This window comes from Anguilla rostrata, chromosome 14, assembly GCF_018555375.3.
Source record: "Anguilla rostrata isolate EN2019 chromosome 14, ASM1855537v3, whole genome shotgun sequence".
Classification (NCBI taxonomy): Eukaryota; Metazoa; Chordata; class Actinopteri; order Anguilliformes; family Anguillidae; genus Anguilla; species Anguilla rostrata.
Window position 1 is genome coordinate 3377675 of NC_057946.1, and position 17892 is coordinate 3395566.

At 48.8% G+C, this 17892-nt stretch overlaps 1 protein-coding gene across 2 annotated transcripts in view; it reads left to right on the forward strand.

Annotated features, from left to right (window-relative positions):
* chd1 (chromodomain helicase DNA binding protein 1) overlaps positions 1 to 16904 on the forward strand; it is a 36379-nt gene extending 19475 nt beyond the window's left edge. The window contains exons 15-37 of one of the 2 annotated variants that reach the window (XM_064309498.1): positions 95 to 283; positions 461 to 623; positions 1125 to 1277; positions 1792 to 1863; positions 2224 to 2373; positions 3622 to 3770; positions 4006 to 4102; positions 4982 to 5077; positions 5728 to 5904; positions 6596 to 6756; positions 6894 to 6935; positions 7263 to 7396; positions 8093 to 8228; positions 8524 to 8674; positions 9264 to 9386; positions 9968 to 10132; positions 10293 to 10562; positions 10950 to 11087; positions 11784 to 11962; positions 12074 to 12173; positions 12573 to 12627; positions 13367 to 13625; positions 14114 to 16904. In XM_064309498.1, coding sequence (XP_064165568.1) covers positions 95 to 283; positions 461 to 623; positions 1125 to 1277; positions 1792 to 1863; positions 2224 to 2373; positions 3622 to 3770; positions 4006 to 4102; positions 4982 to 5077; positions 5728 to 5904; positions 6596 to 6756; positions 6894 to 6935; positions 7263 to 7396; positions 8093 to 8228; positions 8524 to 8674; positions 9264 to 9386; positions 9968 to 10132; positions 10293 to 10562; positions 10950 to 11087; positions 11784 to 11962; positions 12074 to 12173; positions 12573 to 12627; positions 13367 to 13625; positions 14114 to 14459 — 3505 coding nt within the window. In that variant the 3' untranslated portion in view covers positions 14460 to 16904. Of the gene's footprint in view, positions 1 to 94; positions 284 to 460; positions 624 to 1124; positions 1278 to 1791; positions 1864 to 2223; positions 2374 to 3621; positions 3771 to 4005; positions 4103 to 4981; positions 5078 to 5727; positions 5905 to 6595; positions 6757 to 6893; positions 6936 to 7262; positions 7397 to 8089; positions 8229 to 8523; positions 8675 to 9263; positions 9387 to 9967; positions 10133 to 10292; positions 10563 to 10949; positions 11088 to 11783; positions 11963 to 12073; positions 12174 to 12572; positions 12628 to 13366; positions 13626 to 14113 lie in introns of both variants that reach the window. The other variant, XM_064309497.1, reaches the window with a different exon arrangement.
* Positions 16905 to 17892: the final 988 nt, after the last annotated feature.

Here is a 17892-nt window from a genome sequence, read left to right on the forward strand (position 1 = left end):
TGGGTAGTTTGAGTCGGTGTGTTTTGCACTTAGTTTCATTGTTTGTTTGTGTGTGTGTGTGCGTGTGCGTGTGTGTGCACATGCGTGTTTCCAGATTCCACTCCTGGGAGCTGTTTGAGCAGGACCACGGAAAGGGGCGGGACTCGGGCTACACCAGCCTCCACAAGGAGCTGGAGCCCTTCCTCCTGCGCAGGGTGAAGAAGGACGTGGAGAAGTCTCTCCCCGCCAAGGTGGAGCAGATTCTCAGGGTGGAGATGAGCGCCATTCAGAAGCAGTACTACAAGTGAGAGTGCCACCCCAACTCCACCTTTTACACATCCCTACCACTCCCCTTCCACCTCTTACTCATACGTACCACTCCCCTTCCACCTCTTACACATCCTTACCACTCCCCTTCCACCTCTTACTCATCCTTACCACTCCCCTTCCACCTTTTCTCACTGAGCGTTGCTTTGCGCAGGTGGATCTTGACCCGGAACTACAAGGCCCTGAGCAAAGGCACCAAAGGGAGCACGTCGGGCTTCCTCAACATCATGATGGAGCTGAAGAAGTGCTGCAACCACTGCTACCTCATCAAGCCGCCCGAAGACAACGAGTTCTACAACAAGGCCGAGGCCCTGCAGGTGCGCGTGGAAGAACGCAGTTCTGAATATTGACGAAAAAATAATGTTTATTTTCAAACTGTCGGTAATGTACGGGATTTTTACTGGTGTCTTAATTATTTTTGATGAAACATTCGACCTAGGATAGCACCCCGTGTCTAACTTTTCCTTAGCTGGTCACATGCAGCACCACATGAACAGTGAGCGCAGACTTAAATGCGATGTTCTGTAAACATCGCCTGTGAACACAGTCTGAAGGCAGCAGTGTAGTATAATGGGTAAGGAGCTGGTCTTGTAACCTAACGCTGTCGTTGTACCCTTGAGCAAGGTACTTAACCTGCATTGCTTCAGTATATATATATCCAGCTGTATAAATGGATGCAGTGTAAATGCTATGTAAGAGTTGTGCAAGTCGCTCTGGATAAGCGCGTCTGCCAATCGCCTGTAATGTAATGTTCTCTCTTAAACGCTCACTGCGAGCGGAGACTTAACCGTGCTGCTCCCCGCCGCTCTCTCGAACAGCACCTGATACGCAGCAGCGGGAAGCTGATCCTGCTGGACAAGCTGCTGCTCCGGCTGAAGGACCGGGGCCACCGCGTGCTCATCTTCTCCCAGATGGTCCGCATGCTGGACATCCTGGCCGAGTACCTGAAGAGCAGGCAGTTCCTCTTCCAGGTCGGCCGCGGCTCCGTAAAACGTCCCCTTCCGGGGTCATCTTCCTCACCTTCCTCTTCCCCAATGCTTTGTTAGGCCTGTGTTGTGAAGCACGCATCTCTTCGGCAGAGATGTTATCGTGCGAAAGGTGCTGTGCAGATAAAATTTAATAACGAACCCGAGGATCACTTTATGTTTTTTTGGTTTAAAAATAATCAGTTTAATTACTACGTTATCATTTAAGTGTCTGCCTGCTTCCTTGGAACTGTGAAAGTGGGTCGGAGCCTTTCTGTTTAAGTCAATAAAATGGTGAAAAGGTAAATGTTGGTTTGAAGGGCTAGGCGTGTGCCGAGATAGCAGGTATTCGAAGGCTTGTTTAAATACGCTCACGCTGTCCAACAAAGCATTTTCCCTGGGTTTTGTTTCCTTATGCGGGATGCTGTGAGAAGAGGCTTCCAAACGTGGATGTGTAGATTATCAGTGTTTTGCAGTCAGTTGTTTATTGTGTGGTAATCTCCGTGCTCTCTCCGTATAGAGACTGGATGGCTCTATAAAAGGAGAGATGAGGAAACAAGCTTTGGATCATTTCAATGCGGAGAACTCTGAAGTAAGTGTGTGTGTGTGCGTGCGTTCACGTGCGTGCTGCGTCTACAGTATGTGTGTGTGCGTGTGGGTGCTTTGAACAGCCTGTTATATTCGCAGGTACTTTTCTAAAAATTAATTTTCTGAATTAATTTTAAGAAAAATATCTATGAATATTACAAGCTGTTCAAAGCACCCAGGTACTTAGGGTACTTCGAAAATAATCGGTCAGTGAAATGTAAACTGTTTTAATAACACCCCTCCCACCCCCCCACCAACGGCATTCACCAAACAAACTAATAATAATGAATGCGGTAGGATGCCTGCTGCCCTGCTGTTTTGGGAGCTGTAAGAGCCTCCTCTTCCTCTCTCCTCTTCCTCTCAGGATTTCTGCTTCCTGCTCTCCACGCGCGCCGGGGGTCTGGGGATCAACCTGGCCTCCGCCGACACCGTCGTAATCTTCGACTCGGACTGGAACCCGCAGAACGACCTGCAGGCCCAGGCCCGGGCCCACAGGATCGGGCAGAAGAGACAGGTACGCACGCGCCATTCCGTTATCTAGAAGAGACAGGTACACACGCGCTATTCCGTTATCTAGAAGAGACAGGTACGCACCGCTATTCCGTTATCTAGAAGAGACAGGTACGCACCGCTATTCCGTTATCTAGAAGAGACAGGTACGCACGCGCTATTCCGTTATCTAGAAGAGACAGGTACACACGCGCTATTCCGTTATCTAGAAGAGACAGGTACACACGCGCTATTCCGTTATCTAGAAGAGACAGGTACACACGCGCTATTCCGTTATCTAGACAAGAGACAGGTACACACGCGCTATTCCGTTATCTAGAAGAGACAGGTACACACACACTATTCCGTTATCTAGAAGAGACAGGTACACACGCGCCATTCTGTTATCTAGAAGAGACAGGTACGCACACGCTATTCCATTATCTAGAAGAGACAGGTACACACGCACTATTCCGTTATCTAGAAGAGACAGGTACACACGCATTATTCCGTTATCTGGAAGGGACAGGTACACACGCGCTATTCCGTTATCTAGAAGAGACAGGTACGCACCCCTATTCCGTTATCTAGAAGAGACAGGTACACACGCGCTATTCCGTTATCAAGAAGAGACAGGTACACACACGCTATTCCGTTATCTAGAAGAGACAGGTACACACGTGCTAAACCGTTATCTAGAAGAGACAGGTACACACACGCTATTCCGTTATCTAGAAAAGACAGGTACACACGCGCTATTCCGTTATCTAGAAAAGACTGGTATCTGTCTGTAATCACACTCCTGTTATCTAGAAGGGACAGGTAGGAGCCTGTAGTCACATGATATCTTGTTATCTGCCGCCATCATCTTTGGGTTTCTTAATCGCTAAAAAAAAATCACTGTTCATCCTGAGCTTTCCCTGGCATGGACCGATGATTTGTTGGATTGTGAGACGGATGGATAAGTGCTTATATGGATGAACAGATAGATGGATAAGTGCTTATATGGATGAACAGATAGATGGATAAGTGCTTATATGGATGAACAGATGTCCCTCAAAGAGGGATAGTTGGGCAGGTGAATGGTACCAGTGACTTGACTAGTGTAGATACAGGTAACATCCAGAACTACAAATAAATGACATGAATTTGATTCGCTGCAAGTGACGAGCAAACGGGCTAGAAAACTTAGGCACTAGACTTGGTTACATTTCCTGTCCAAAATTTTTGTGGCAAACGGTTGTTCAGTGTCTTCCTCTGTTTTTTCCTCAAGGTGAACATCTACAGGCTGGTGACCAAGGGGTCGGTGGAGGAGGACATCATTGAGAGGGCGAAAAAGAAGATGGTGCTGGACCACCTGGTCATCCAGCGAATGGACACGACCGGGAAGACCGTCCTCCACACTGGCTCCGCCCCCTCCAGGTGAGCACTCTCATTGGTCTATTCTTGGGAGGCCGTAGTCTCAGACCAAGATGTGTAATGCTTAAACATTGGGTAATGGGCTGTTTTTAAGGTGACCAGCTCCACCTCCCTTGCGTATTGAGTCCCCTAACAAAGTAAAATATGTGGAAATTTGCTTCCATGTGGCCAGTGAACATTGCTTGGTCGCATTTTTGTGCATCGTTCTGTTTTGTTAAATGTGTGTTTTCACCTGCAGTTCCACCCCGTTCAACAAGGAGGAGCTGTCTGCCATCCTCAAGTTTGGTGCCGAAGAGCTGTTCAAAGAGCAAGAAGGAGAGGAGCAGGAACCTCAGGTCAGTACGGTGTTCACACATGTGCGGCACACACCCCTGAACTGGTCTCAGGTTTTAACAGCAGGTTTGGTTACACCGCTGAACTGGTCTCAGGTCTGGTGTTAACAGCAGGTTTGGTTACACCGCTGAACTGGTCTCAGGTCTGGTGTTAACAGCAGGTTTGGTTACACCGCTGAACTGGTCTCAGGTCTGGTGTTAACAGCAGGTTTGGTTACACCGCTGACCTGGTCTCAGGTCTGGTGTTAACAGCAGGTTTGGTTACACCGCTGACCTGGTCTCAGGTCTGGTGTTAACAGCAGGTTTGGTTACACCGCTGACCTGGTCTCAGGTCTGGTGTTAACAGCAGGTTTGGTTACACCGCTGAACTGGTCTCAGGTCTGGTGTTAACAGCAGGTTTGGTTGCACTGCTGAACTGGTCTCCGGTTTTAACAGCAGGTTTGGTTGCACTGCTGACCTGGTCCCAGGTTTTAACAGCAGGTTTGGTTACGCTGCTGAACTGGTCCCAGGTTTTAAACAGCAGGTTTGGTTGCACTGCTGACCTGGTCCCAGGTTTTAACAGCAGGTTTGGTTGCACTGCTGAACTGGTCCCAGGTTTTAACAGCAGGTTTGGTTACACTGCTGAACTGGTCCCAGGTTTTAACAGCAGGTTTGGTTACGCTGCTGAACTGGTCCCAGGTTTTAACAGCAGGTTTGGTTGCACTGCTGAACTGGTCCCAGGTTTTAACAGCAGGTTTGGTTGCACTGCTGAACTGGTCTCAGGTTTTAACAGCAGGTTTGGTTGCACTGCTGAACTGGTCCCAGGTTTTAACAGCAGGTTTGGTTGCACTGCTGAACTGGTCCCAGGTTTGAACAGCAGGTTTGGTTTCCCCTCTCTTGCAGGAAATGGACATCGATGAGATCCTGAAGCGAGCAGAAACCAGGGAGAATGACCCGGGCCCCTCTACTGTGGGGGAGGAGCTGCTCTCTCAGTTTAAGGTACAGACAGAAGCTCAGAACCTCATTCCACAAGGACATCACACACTGAAGGGCATCACACACACACACACACACACTGAAGGACATCACACACACACACACACACACACTGAAGGGCATCACACACACTAAAGGGCATCACACACACACACACACTGAAGGACATCACACACACACACACACACACACTGAAGGGCATCACACAGACACAGACACACACACACACACACTGAAGGACATCACACAGACACACACACACACACACACACACACACACACACACACTGAAGGACATCACACAGACACTAAAGTGCATTACTTACACTAAAGATACACACTGGGGCGATGTGGAAATGAGATCATACAGTGATATTTTTCGGGTGGCTGTGAATGTGTGTGTGTGTATGTATGTGTATGTATGTACATATGAATGACAACACTGTATGTGTCATTCACAGCTGACTGCACTTTTCCCGACTGGTATATTTTTGGCTGCTGGAGATGCAGCTGTGCAAACAAAAAACTTAAATGCCATTAAAAGTGCTTTTTTCAAGGCAGACTTGGCTTGGTTTTGGTTGAGATGTCAGCCCTTGATACATCCCCCCCTCCCCCCCTCACCCTTACCCACAATCCCCTGCGCATCCCCACAGGTGGCCAACTTCTCCATGATGGAGGAGGAGGAGATGGACATGGACTCGGACCGTAACCACCGGGGCTGGGAGCACATCATCCCGGAGGAGCAGAGGAGGAGGCTGGAGGAGGAGGAGCGGCAGAAGGAGCTGGAGGAGATCTACCTCCTGCCCCGCATGAGGAACTGTGCCAAACAGGTCTGTCCCACCATGGCACGGGGTTCCCTAAAAACACCCCAGGGTCCCTGGACGTCCCGAGATAGCTTCGGCTGCGTCTTACAGATTTAAAGACATTTTACTTTTCTTATTCATTTAAATACTTCTAGTACTGTTGAGTGCTTCGGCTCAAACCTACTTCCCATTTTATTTGTGTGTAAGATTATGGGCAGCAGTGGATAGTGAAACTGTGTTTGTAGCATAAAGGTTGCAGGTTCAGTTCCCAGGTAGGACACTGCTGTTGTATCCTTGAGCCAAGGTGCTTACCTGAATTGCTTAAGTATGAATCTGGCTGTATAAATGGGCGTTGTGTAGAAAATGCGAAGGTTCAGTATGTCTCTCTGTGTAAGATTGTCTGCTAAATGCCTGTAACGTAGTGTAACATTGACTGGGGAAAGCCGTAGTTAATTCACGGTGCTAACCATAATGTGAAGAACATAATCGTGCAGTCAAATGACGCTCTGGCCGCATGTGGCATTGACATTTAAGTCACATGACATTACAGGCATTTGGCAGACGCTCATATCCAGTTACTTTATCACTCTGTTTCTCTAATGTCTAAAACACATTAAATGTAATTGAAGCATTGAACAAAAAAACGAATAAGATGTCCTTGAAGTGCAGGATGGTTGTTTTGGCCTTAGCGCTGACGCGTGCTCTTTGGCTGCCGCAGGTGAACTTTAACGGGAACGAGGGCAGGCGGAGCAGGAACCGGCGGTATTCGGGGTCGGACAGCGACTCCGTCTCCGACCGCAAGCGCCCCAAAAAGCGGGGGCGGCCACGGACCATCCCGCGCGAGAACATCAAGGGGTTCAGCGACGCCGAGATCCGCAGGTGAGGGAGCGCTCAAACCCCCTCCCCCCCCCCCCCCCCCCGTCTCCCTGGTCCTGTCTTTTCAGCCCTCCTGCCCTGAATTTACCCCCCTCCTCTGAGAATGTTAATCCTCAACCGTACTGCTTTACTTTCAACAGATTTATCAAGAGCTATAAGAAGTTTGGTGGCCCACTGGAAAGGTAATCTATAACTCTCTCTGGTTATATATATATATATATATAAATATCTATAACTCAATCTGGCTAAACTTCTGCTGTATTTAACCTTTAATTTTACTTCTAACCCAGCAGGAGTTGTTTTCTTAAACAGTGGCCTGAAAACTACTGTAGTCGTCAGGCTGACTATTACACAGTGTGACAGCTTCTTTGTAAATGGCCTTTTTTTTTTTTTTTTTAAACACACGCAAAGACTGATTGGTTGGTGTAATGTGAAGTGGGTGGGGCCTGTTCTTGGCGTTTGTATGTGGGCGTGGCTCCCTCATAAGGCCCCTCCTCCTCCTCTCCCAGGCTGGATGCGATCGCTCGCGATGCGGAGCTGGTGGATAAGTCTGAGTACGACCTGAAGAGGCTGGCAGAGACGGTGCACAACGGCTGCATCAAAACGCTGAGAGAGAACCCCTGTGGGCCCGAGAAGACCTCAGGTAAACACACACCTACACACCTGTGTGTAACACAGGGAAACGCGCACCTGCACACACCTGTGTGCAACACAGGTAACCTCACGCACACGCCTGTGTGTAACACAGGTAAACACACACCTGCACACACCTGTGTGTAACACAGGTAAACATAAACCTGTGTGAAAGCAGGTAAACACACCTGTGTGTAGAGCAGGTAAACACACACCTGCTCACACCTGTGTGTAACACAGGTAACCTCACACCTGTGTGTAGAGCAGGTGGTAAACACACCTGTGAGTAACATAGGTAAACGCACACCTACACACGCCTGTGTGTAACACAGGTAAACACACACCTGTGCTCGTGTGTAAAGCAGGTTAACATGCACCTGTATGTAAATCAGCAGCATAACCTGCAATATTCATATAGTTGTGCCTGGATAGAACTAGGTGGACCAGAACTGCCTCGGTGGGCATTCAGCATTGGGTGTGGTGATTCAGCCCAGATAATGAGTGAGCCAGGATGCCTTGTAAGTGGCCATGGCCCACCCTGGCCCACCTGTGCAGACTCAGGCATGCAGGAGATGTGATGTCCTTTGTGTGTGACTGTGCCTGCGAGGGGACCGCAGGTGAGAGAGACTTTTAAAGAGCGCCCGTCTTTCGGGACGGCAATGATTGGCGGCTGGGACTCAGCGGTTTGTTTGTTCTGTCCCAGGAGGCCGGCGGGGGAAAGTCAAGGGCCCCACTTTCCGGATTTCGGGGGTCCAGGTGAACGCCAAGCTGGTGATCTCGCACGAGGAGGAGCTGGCGCCTCTTCACAAGTCCATTCCTGCTGACCCCGAGGAGAGGAAGCGGTAAGAAGCCTTTTAAAAAAAATAAGTGACCGGTTTTCTGCTTTTCTCTTGCAGAAAAGACTGCTTTCAGTTTTAACTGCGCTACTGGTACCAGGACTGAACTCAGACATATAACGGGAGTTACTGGAAATTACTGGAGAGTTTTCGGTTTCTTGCTGGTTTTGTGTGAAACATACCACTTGGAAAAAGTACAAACAGTCCCTTTTGAAAAACACTTGACGACATAAATCCTATGTCATTTTGTGAGCTGCTGCTGCACACCCTGGTCTCACCCCCTGGCCTCGGATCTCCTCAGGTACACCATCCCGTGCCACTCAAAGGCGGCTCATTTCGACATCGACTGGGGGAAGGAGGACGACTCGAACCTGCTGATAGGAATCTACGAGTACGGCTACGGAAGCTGGGAGATGATCAAGATGGACCCCGACCTCAACCTCACTCATAAGGTGCGTTAGCGACGTGCCCCGTCAGCTAAAAATTATGCCATAGTACTGCTAAACCTGGGTTCCCCAACCATGGTCCTGCAGAGCCAATGGGTCTACAGGATTTGTTTTTAGATATGTTAGATGTGTACCACTTCAACCGTATGAGCAGTTAGACTTTTTGGAATGTTTTTTTCAAAATTCTAAGTCAGTGTTCTAGTACTCATTTGCTTTCAGTTGCCAGGAGTGATTGTGACATCAGCATTAGAATTCTCACTTCAGAACCTTCACATATTTGTGATCTCACGCCTTCAAGAGCTTTTCTGTCAATAAAGTGCAAAGTCAAACCAAAACCGGCAAATTCTGTGGCTCTCTCTGTGGACCCCTGCATCTGCCCATTAGGGTAGTAAAGAGCACCTCATGCCACCATCATATGAGATGCTTAGCCCTACTGTAGTAGACACGAGCAATACTACACGCAGTATTAGGCGAGCCTCTTCTCAAAACCTCGGTTAGCCTTTGGGACACGCTCATGTTTGGGTGACCTTTATCGTACGTTGAGACTCGTTCTGTGCTGCTCACACTCTTATTTGTCCCGTTCCCCCCCCCCCAGCTCCTGCCGGACGACCCTGATAAGAAGCCTCAGGCCAAGCAGCTGCAGACCCGAGCGGACTACCTCATTAAGTTATTGAGCAGGGATCTGGCCAAGAAGGAGGCGCAGAGACAGGCGGGAACGGTAGGTCGCCCCGAGTCTCCCTCCCCCCTGCTGCTGAATGTTCTTCACACGTCAAATCTTTTGCAGTCCACGTCCCAATCCTGTTCATTCATTCAGAATTTCAGCAAAGTGTTGGCAGGATTCCTCCATTACAAATACATCAGTGTTTGGAATAAGTTCAGAGAAACTCCCGTTCATTTTTCTTTTCCTCGTTTAGAGAGACATGTATGGAACACAGAAAGGTATCCTCTTCCAGGTGTCTTTGGCCATGATTTGTTGGGGAATTCGGTACAGCCCACAGTTACCCCTGGCAACAGAGTTAGGCTGATTCAGGCGTCCTGATTGGTGAAAACTGGAGTTGTGGGCGGGGCCTTCTTAAATGATCCATTTCAGTTAGTATTGAGTGGGCTTTATGGAGGTTTCTTCTCTATAAAGCTTGCTTGGAGACGGCAAGGACACTTAGGGGTCTTATGAGTTATTTTTTCTTTGAAACGTTGGGTGAACTGTGAGGGACTCTCTTCTCAACACACACATGAAAGGTTTTGGGTGAAAGGTTCTGGGCCAGTCCTGGAATCTTCTGATAAATCCACTCGTGCCCGCAGGCCAACTCCCGCAAGAGGAAACCCAGGAACAAGAAGAACAAGGTGGTGAAGCCGAAGGTGGAGGAGGTGGTGAAGAGCGACTCCTCGCCCACGCCGTCGGAAAAGAGCTCGGAAGAAGAGGAGGAGGAGGAGGAGGAAGAGGAAGAGGAGAAGGAAGAAGAGAAGGTATGTTAAGACGAATAACCAAGGTCCTGAAATTGTTAAACTGAAATGGTGGCTTTCTGAAATTTTTGAGACGGAATTGATTGTAAGGGGTCCTTTAAAAAGGGGTCCTCTCTGCTGAATTGCGGTATGGAGGTAACTCGTTTCGTCGGCTGGTTTGCAGGAGGTGCTGCCGCTGAAGACCTCCAGCAGGAGGGCCAAGGTGGAGCGGGTGGCCAAGGAGCCGGAGGAGGACCCGGTGCCCGAGGTGGTGCCCAAGAAGGAGCCCGAGGAGAAGGAGATCAAAGAGAAGGAGATCAAAAAGGAGGGCAAGAAGGAGAAGAAGGAGGAGGTCCGCGAGACGAAGGATAAGAAGGAAGCAAAGAAGAAGGAGGAGAAGGAGGCCAAGCCCGTGGAACCTGCCTACAGGAAGGAGGACATCAAAGAGGAGAAGGTGAGTGCCTGTGTCCTCCCTCTTAGAATGGAGCTCCGTCCAGCCCTGCAGACTGGGAGATTTCCGTTGTCTTTGAGATGGTTAGATACAGGGTTACTTGTGCACACTGTGCACTGATTTACCGGAATGACACTGTACCTTAACTTCAGTTGTAAATGAAACGTACAGCAGTGTTGCACATGGCAACAGAGAAGCGACGGACATTCTTAAAACTGATATGTACGTGTGCAGTGTGTCCGCCTGTGAGAGTGAGTGAGAGTGAGTGTGAGAGTGAGTTTGTGAGTGTGAGAGTGAGCATGTGCGTATGTGTGTTATGTTTGTGTGTGTGCGCCTGTCTGCGGTTTGAATGGCCCTGTGCTTTTGTGACCGGGTTGCCTTGGTTCCCAGATAACCGAGGTGAAGGTGGAGATCCGGGAGTCGAAGTCGAAAAAGGCGGCGGACACTCCGGTGCACATCACGGCCAGCGGGGAGACCGTCCCCGCCTCGGAGGAGTCCGAGGAGCTCGACCAGAAGACCTTCAGCGTGGTGAGTCCTGCACAGCGCCGGGGCTGTTTATGGACATCATAACAGTGGGGAAATGGGAGTGAAACGGTGGTTTACCTCATGGCTAGTTATGAACCTCTGAATTTTAGGCCTGTTAAGGTGACCGTGAATATATACACGGTCACATTGCTCTGTGTCTTGCATTAATAGTACAGACACACATAATGGAAGTCGGGAATCTTATGAGTAGGGACAGTGCTGTATCTAAGGCAGTTTTCTCACTTGTTGTTCAGTCATACCTCTGCAATGGGGTAGTAGAGCATAAACATACACACACACTCTCTCTTTTCCGCACATACACACGCACACTCACACTCACACTCACACACTGGTACTGAGACACGCTTGTCCCCCGGGCCCAGTCATGTGACTGCGCTGGTTGGCTGGTGCCTCTGCTGTGCTGTGCTGACACTGTGCCTCTGCTGTGCTGGTGCTAACGCTGGTGCTGTGCTCACGCTGTGCTAACGCTAACGCTGTGCTGTGCTAACGCTGTGCTGATGCTGTGCTGTGCTAACGCTAACTCTGGTGCTGTGCTGATGCTGTGCTGTGCTGGCGCTAACTCTGGTGCTGTGCTGATGCTGTGCTGGCGCTAACCCTAACTCTGGTGCTGTGCTGTGCTGTGCTGGTGCTGTGCTGTGCTGTGCTGTGCTAACGCTAACTCTGGTGCTGTGCTCGCAGTGTAAGGAGCGCATGCGTCCGGTGAAGGCCGCCCTGAAGCAGCTGGACCGGCCGGAGAAGGGCCTGTCGGAGCGGGAGCAGCTGGAGCACACGCGCCAGTGCCTCATCAAGATCGGAGACCACATCACAGAGTGTCTGAAGGAGTACTCCAACCCCGACCTGATCAAGCAGTGGAGGAAGTAAGCTCTTCTTCCCCCCCCCCGCCCCCAGCCTTATTGAACACCAGAACATCATTTGTTTCCTGACACTTTTTTTTTCAAACCTCTTTTATTGTTTTTGTTTCCTTCCAGGAATCTGTGGATATTTGTGTCAAAGTTTACCGAATTTGACGCCAGGAAGTTGCACAAGCTGTACAAGCACGCGATTAAGAAACGACAGGAAAACGCTCAGGTATGGGGAAAGGCCGTCTTCTCTTTTCTGCTTTTCTCACTCTGTCGTTTTCTTACTGTACTCCAGCAAGTCTTTTTCGCCCTTCACCTCTTACAGTCTGCAGCAGTAGTTCCTCTTATTCTGCGTGTTCTGCACAGGGTGGCAGTGTAGTATTATGGGTAAGGAGCTGGTCTTGTAACCTGAAGGTTTCAGTATATATCCAGCTGTATAAATGGATGCAATGTAAATGCTATGTAAACAATAACAAAAGTTGTGTAAGTTGCTCTGTAATGTTCTGCAGTCGCTGCTAAGGGGTGAGAAAGAATGATTTGTGTGGAGATAAGTTCACTGTCCTTTTTTCACGGGTGTATATTTGTTTCATGCGTCCGCATCTCGTATTAAAAACCTGTTTCTTTGCAGGCAGCGGACCATAACACTAGTACTGTAAATACAACCCACAGCTTTAAACACACAGGTGAGTCCTTTCACTTTCCTGGAAAGTGTTTTCAGTTTTTTTTTGTGTACAAAATGCAGAGAAGTGAACGCTGTATTTCACTCTGAGCAGTAGATTTTACGGATGTCTGGAGAAAAGTATTGTGCCGTGAGTTAAAATGAAGTTAAGGAGGTGGTGAGGTTTAGTCACAGGCCTTTAAGGTCTAAAGTCTAAGGTTTGCCCTGGTGTTCAGTGTAGCGATACACCTGACACCTGTCAGAACTGGCCTGGCCCTGATTCTGTACCAGACTTTACCAGCCACCCACTGGAACAGAGCCTTAACAGACACCAGACCATAGAACTCATCCTTGTACTAGAACAGTGCCTTAACAGACACCAGACCATAGAGCCCATCCATGCACTAGAACAGTTACTTTAACAGACACCAGACCATAGAGCCCATCCATGCACTAGAATAGTTCCTTAACAGAGACCAGTCCATAGAGCCCATCCATACACTAGAACAGTTACTTTAACAGACACCAGACCATAGAGCCCGTCCATACACTAGAATAGTTCCTTAACAGATACCACACTATAGAGCCCATCCATACACTAGAACAGTCATTTTACTGATACCAGGTCAAAGAACCCATCCATGCACTAGAACAGTACCTTAACAGGATGAGTCACCCTGCACCCTTGGGCTCTATCTTTTGGGGTTCGCCTGCCTCACCCCCATTTAATTCCCCTTTTCCCCGCCGCCGCCGTCGTCCCGCAGACGTAGAGCGGTTAAAGGACAACTCGCAGCACGACGACAGCAGCAGGGACAGCTACAGCTCCGACAGACACCACTCGTCCCGCTACGCGGAACACGGGAAGGACCGGCACGCCCCCGACCCGTACCGGAAGGGCAGCGACTCGCGAGACTCCCGCAAGAGGCCGTACTCCTCCTTCAGCAACGGCAAGGACCACCGGGATCGGGACCGGGACCGGGACCGGGATCGGGATCACTACCGGTCCGAGAGGCCCGACAGCAGGTGGGTACAAGAGGGAGGGGCTTAGTTCAGTGGGAGCAAGACCACGATTTTCACTGCGCCTCAGAGCAGGGCTAGCAAACTCCAGTCCTGTAGGGGGCGCTGTGTCTGCAGGTTTAACTCCAGTCCTGGAGGGGGCACTGTGTCTGCAGGTTTAACTTCAGTCCTGGGGGGTGGGCTGTATCTGCAGATTTAACTTCAGTCCTGGAGGGCCGCAGTTCCTGCAGGTTTAACTCCAGTTCTGGAGGGCCACAGTGTCTGCTGGTTTAACTCCAGTCCTGGAGGGGGCGCTGTGTCTGCAGGTTTAACTTCAGTCCTGGAGGGCTGCAGCATCTGCAGGGCTTTTATGGTTTCCTTTCAATCAGCAGCCAGTCTAGGCCTTTGATGTGTAGCCAATGATCTGTGCCAAAAACCAGCAGACACTGTGGCCCTGTGGGACGGGTTTGAGATGGCGGTTTAGTAACCCCCCCTCCCCCTCCTCCGCCCCTCAGGTATTACAGCGACAAGCACAGGAAGATGGACGACCTCCGGTCCAGCCGCGACCACCGGCTGGAGGGCGGCGCGAAGGAGCGCTCGCACGGCGACCGCCGCTCGCACTCCTCCGACCGCCGGTCCGGCTCCGACTACGCGCACCACAAGTCCTCGCGCGACTACCGCTACCACTCGGACTGGCAGATGGACCACCGGGCGTCGGGCAGCGGCCCGCGCTCGCCCCGGGACCAGCGCTCGCCGTACGAGTCCCGCTCGCCGCCGGGCCACCGCGCGCGGTCGCCGTTCGAGTACTCGTCCGACCACAAGAGCACCCCCGAGCAGGTGTGGTGCGGCCGCAAGACATAACGGCGGGACCGTGCCGTGGGGGGGGGGCGGGGGGGCCGTCTCCCCCCCCCCGAGCCATAGACACATCCCAACCCAGTAAATTGCCTTATGGGAACTTGTGAAAGAAAAGCAGTACTACGCACTGTGTAACTCTAGGGGGCGGTGTGGTGTCCTCTCTCCAGTCGGCAAGCTGTGCTGTCCTGTAAAAGGGGGGGGGGGGAGGGGCGTGGCCTATTTTTTTTTCTTCAATATTTAACAGCAGTGCCGCCAATGGCACAGCGAGTTTTTTTGGGGGGATTTTTTTCCACCCCCCCCCCTTCCCACCCTTCCCACCCCTCATTTTTTATTTTTTATAAACGGACGACTTTTTTACTCGGACACAAATGACCTGAAACAGGCGTTGCCTGTGTCTCGCTCCTCTCAACACTGGATCATGGCTTTGATTCTTTTTTTTTCGGTCCACTCCCTACGTGAGTCTCAGTTCTTCAGTTTCAGTTTTTTTTTTTTACGATAATGTAGAACGAAAACGCGCACCGTCGCCAGTAAATCATGCTTTCGGGTGGACTCAGGCTGTTTGTTTGTGTTCTTCTCTTCGCTCTCTCTCTCTCTCTCTCTCGCTCTCTCTCTCTCTCTCTCTCTCTCTCTTCAAATGCAACCGGACAGACTTGGGGCGCTCCCTCCAAAGTACCTCGTTTACAGTGTGTATTGTGACCACCCTGCTGTTTTTCCATTATTTTTCTTTTTTCATTTTTTCATTTGAGCTTCCCCCCTCTTCCCCGCCGCCGCCCCCCCCCCCCCCCCCCAGCAGCCAGTCTTGTCTGTGAATTATTTAATTTCTGTTTCAGCTGTAAAATAACCTGGATTTTCTTTTTTTTGTGATCAATTTGGAAAAAATGTCCCTTTTTTCATGAAATGTACTACTGTAAATTATTGTAAAATAGTAAAATTGAATGGGCTTTTTTCTTCTCAGGCTTCTGTTTTTGTTTTGACTCGTACCTTGCCCTCGACTCAGGCTTTTTTTGTTTTTTTTCAGTTGTACAAATATGTCAGTTAATAACCGCTAATCTCGTTTGAAATCGCTGTGCAGAATGTAACTCTTGGGGAGGGGAAATAATAATTCCATTTGTGTTTTGCCTCTTAGGAGCGCGCGCGTTTCGTCTCTCAGCTGTTGTGTGTTTAATTTGTGTTTCCTTACTCTCCGGTTTAACCTCAACGGTCAACTGTCAACACACGTTTTTGAAAAGGCCGTGGAAGCCTTTGCTTTTTAATTACGTCACGTCATGTGAAATTAGGGCAAGGGCCTCTTCTCACTGATTAAAAAGGCTCCTCTTAGATCTCGAATAAACTAGAACTTTTTTTTTTTAAGGAATGTCCTTTATTTTTTCTCTTTTTTTTCCCTCCCATTCTTTTTAAATATAGGCAATAATATCAAATGTTCTATGCAGCCAAAATGTGTTTCTGCTGAACTGTCCTGGAAGTGATACTGTTACAGTGCACACTGTTGTATATAGAGCTCAGCTATATTTCAAATTAAATTTACACCGAAAATGCATGAATAATTTTTTTAAAAGATTGTTTTATATAGTTGTTTATAAAGTCATTAAACTCAATCGCTGTACTCCCTTTTAATCTTGAGTTGTATACACAAGGCTCAGTGTTTTAAGTCAGAGTATTTCCAGTTTTGGCATTGTGGGGTTTGGGGTGGGCAAAAAAAAAAAAAAAAAAAATTGCTCATAAAGAAGTCACAAATTTCCTTTTTTTGTGTTTTGCCAATGGCTCCAAGATGTTCTGAACCACTGTATCAAGTCTCAGGGAACAAAATGATTGACAGCAGGGCTGTCCAATTGGAAGGACAAACCCATGACTGGTACCCATGATGCACCTCTCCCACAGCCCACTCTGAACCACGACGATTCCAGGCTTGTTCGGAAACCTCGCAAGCCTGTGTTGCGTTTCTACGGCAACCAAAACTGTTCCCCGTTCTCCGCGTGCCTGTGTGAGGCACTCGACGCGGCATCTCGTGGCGTAAACACGCGCCTTTATAAATCCGCGCAGGTTCGATCCTTTTTTTCCGGTAACTTGTTCGCAGAAGCCGATGAGAAACCACGGAGATCATTTCTTGACCGATGAACAGTCGTTTTATACTGACTAACGTGATTTAAAGTATTAATTTTTTCAATACTTAACCATGTTGATGTGCTCCATGATAATTGGGCTGATGGTGGATCATGGAACCCTTTTTTTGGTTTAGAATTTTTTATTTTTTTATTTTCCAGTAAGAGGACTTTATCACCACAGAATCAAGGCCTTTTAGTGGCACCTCTTGTTCCATATTTGTAAACTGTCATTTGTCGATGCAGTCTGTGTTTATTACTGAGCAAGGTCTTCCGCCGGAAGATTTTGGAACTTGTAGCTTCTTAACTGTCCAGATATTTTACTTATAAAGCTGATTGTCTAAACACTTGAGGGAAGACTCATGTATTTTTTTACCATTTAAAATTTCTTGATTTTTACCCATCGCAGGTCTAATCATGATTTTTTAAAATGCGATTTCCGTTTATAAACATTTGTTTGTGCTAACTGAGAAATACAAAATGATTCACTTGTCATTTTTTGGTTAGTAGTTAAGCCATAGTAACAGTTTCAGATGCACACCTACACTAAAAAGAATGAGGGAATTTGTTATATTAGTCGTGACTTCAGGCCGATTCACGTCTGACAATAGTTCCAGTCGTGGGAGGAGAGTCAAATTTCTAATATTTGTACTTGACAATTTATACGCATTAATCCTCTATCTATTAGGGTTACTTATGAATATATGTCCTGATGGCACGCTCAGGGCTATTATAAGTCTGTTAGTGTGCCCTCTTGTGGTCACATCTGTAACCAATTCAAATGATCTTTGGTTAGACTGACTGTCATGGTTGTCACACATCTAGTTTACATCAGTCTGAATGGGAGATGAAGCCTGTTGGCAGGTCAAGGGTCAGTGAGTCTGTGTATTGTTGATATAGTGCATGTGCTTTTTTGCTGGTTGGTCAAGAGCCAGTGTACTGCCCCTCCCATGTCTGCCTCCATTTATGGTTGTCCTTTCAACAGATTAATTTATACTTGAATTTACTGAAACTAGAGCACAAATGTCCAGCTCAGGTATGCAGTTGCTGACTCCTGTGCCCAACGGCCGCTCGACGGAGGCGCCAACTGACATCTGCCCACAGCAACCAATCAAAGGGGAGGTGCCAACTGACATCTGCACCCAGCGGCCAATCAAAGGGGAGGTGCCAACTGACATCTGCACCCAGCGGCCAATCAAAGGAGGTGCCAACTGACATCTGCACCCAGCGGCCAATCAAAGGAGGTGCCAACTGACATCCGTACCCAGCGGCCAATCAAAGATGTACGGTGAGTATTTTTGCACGAAGGGAGTAGACGATCGTAACAAGAAGCAACTGGA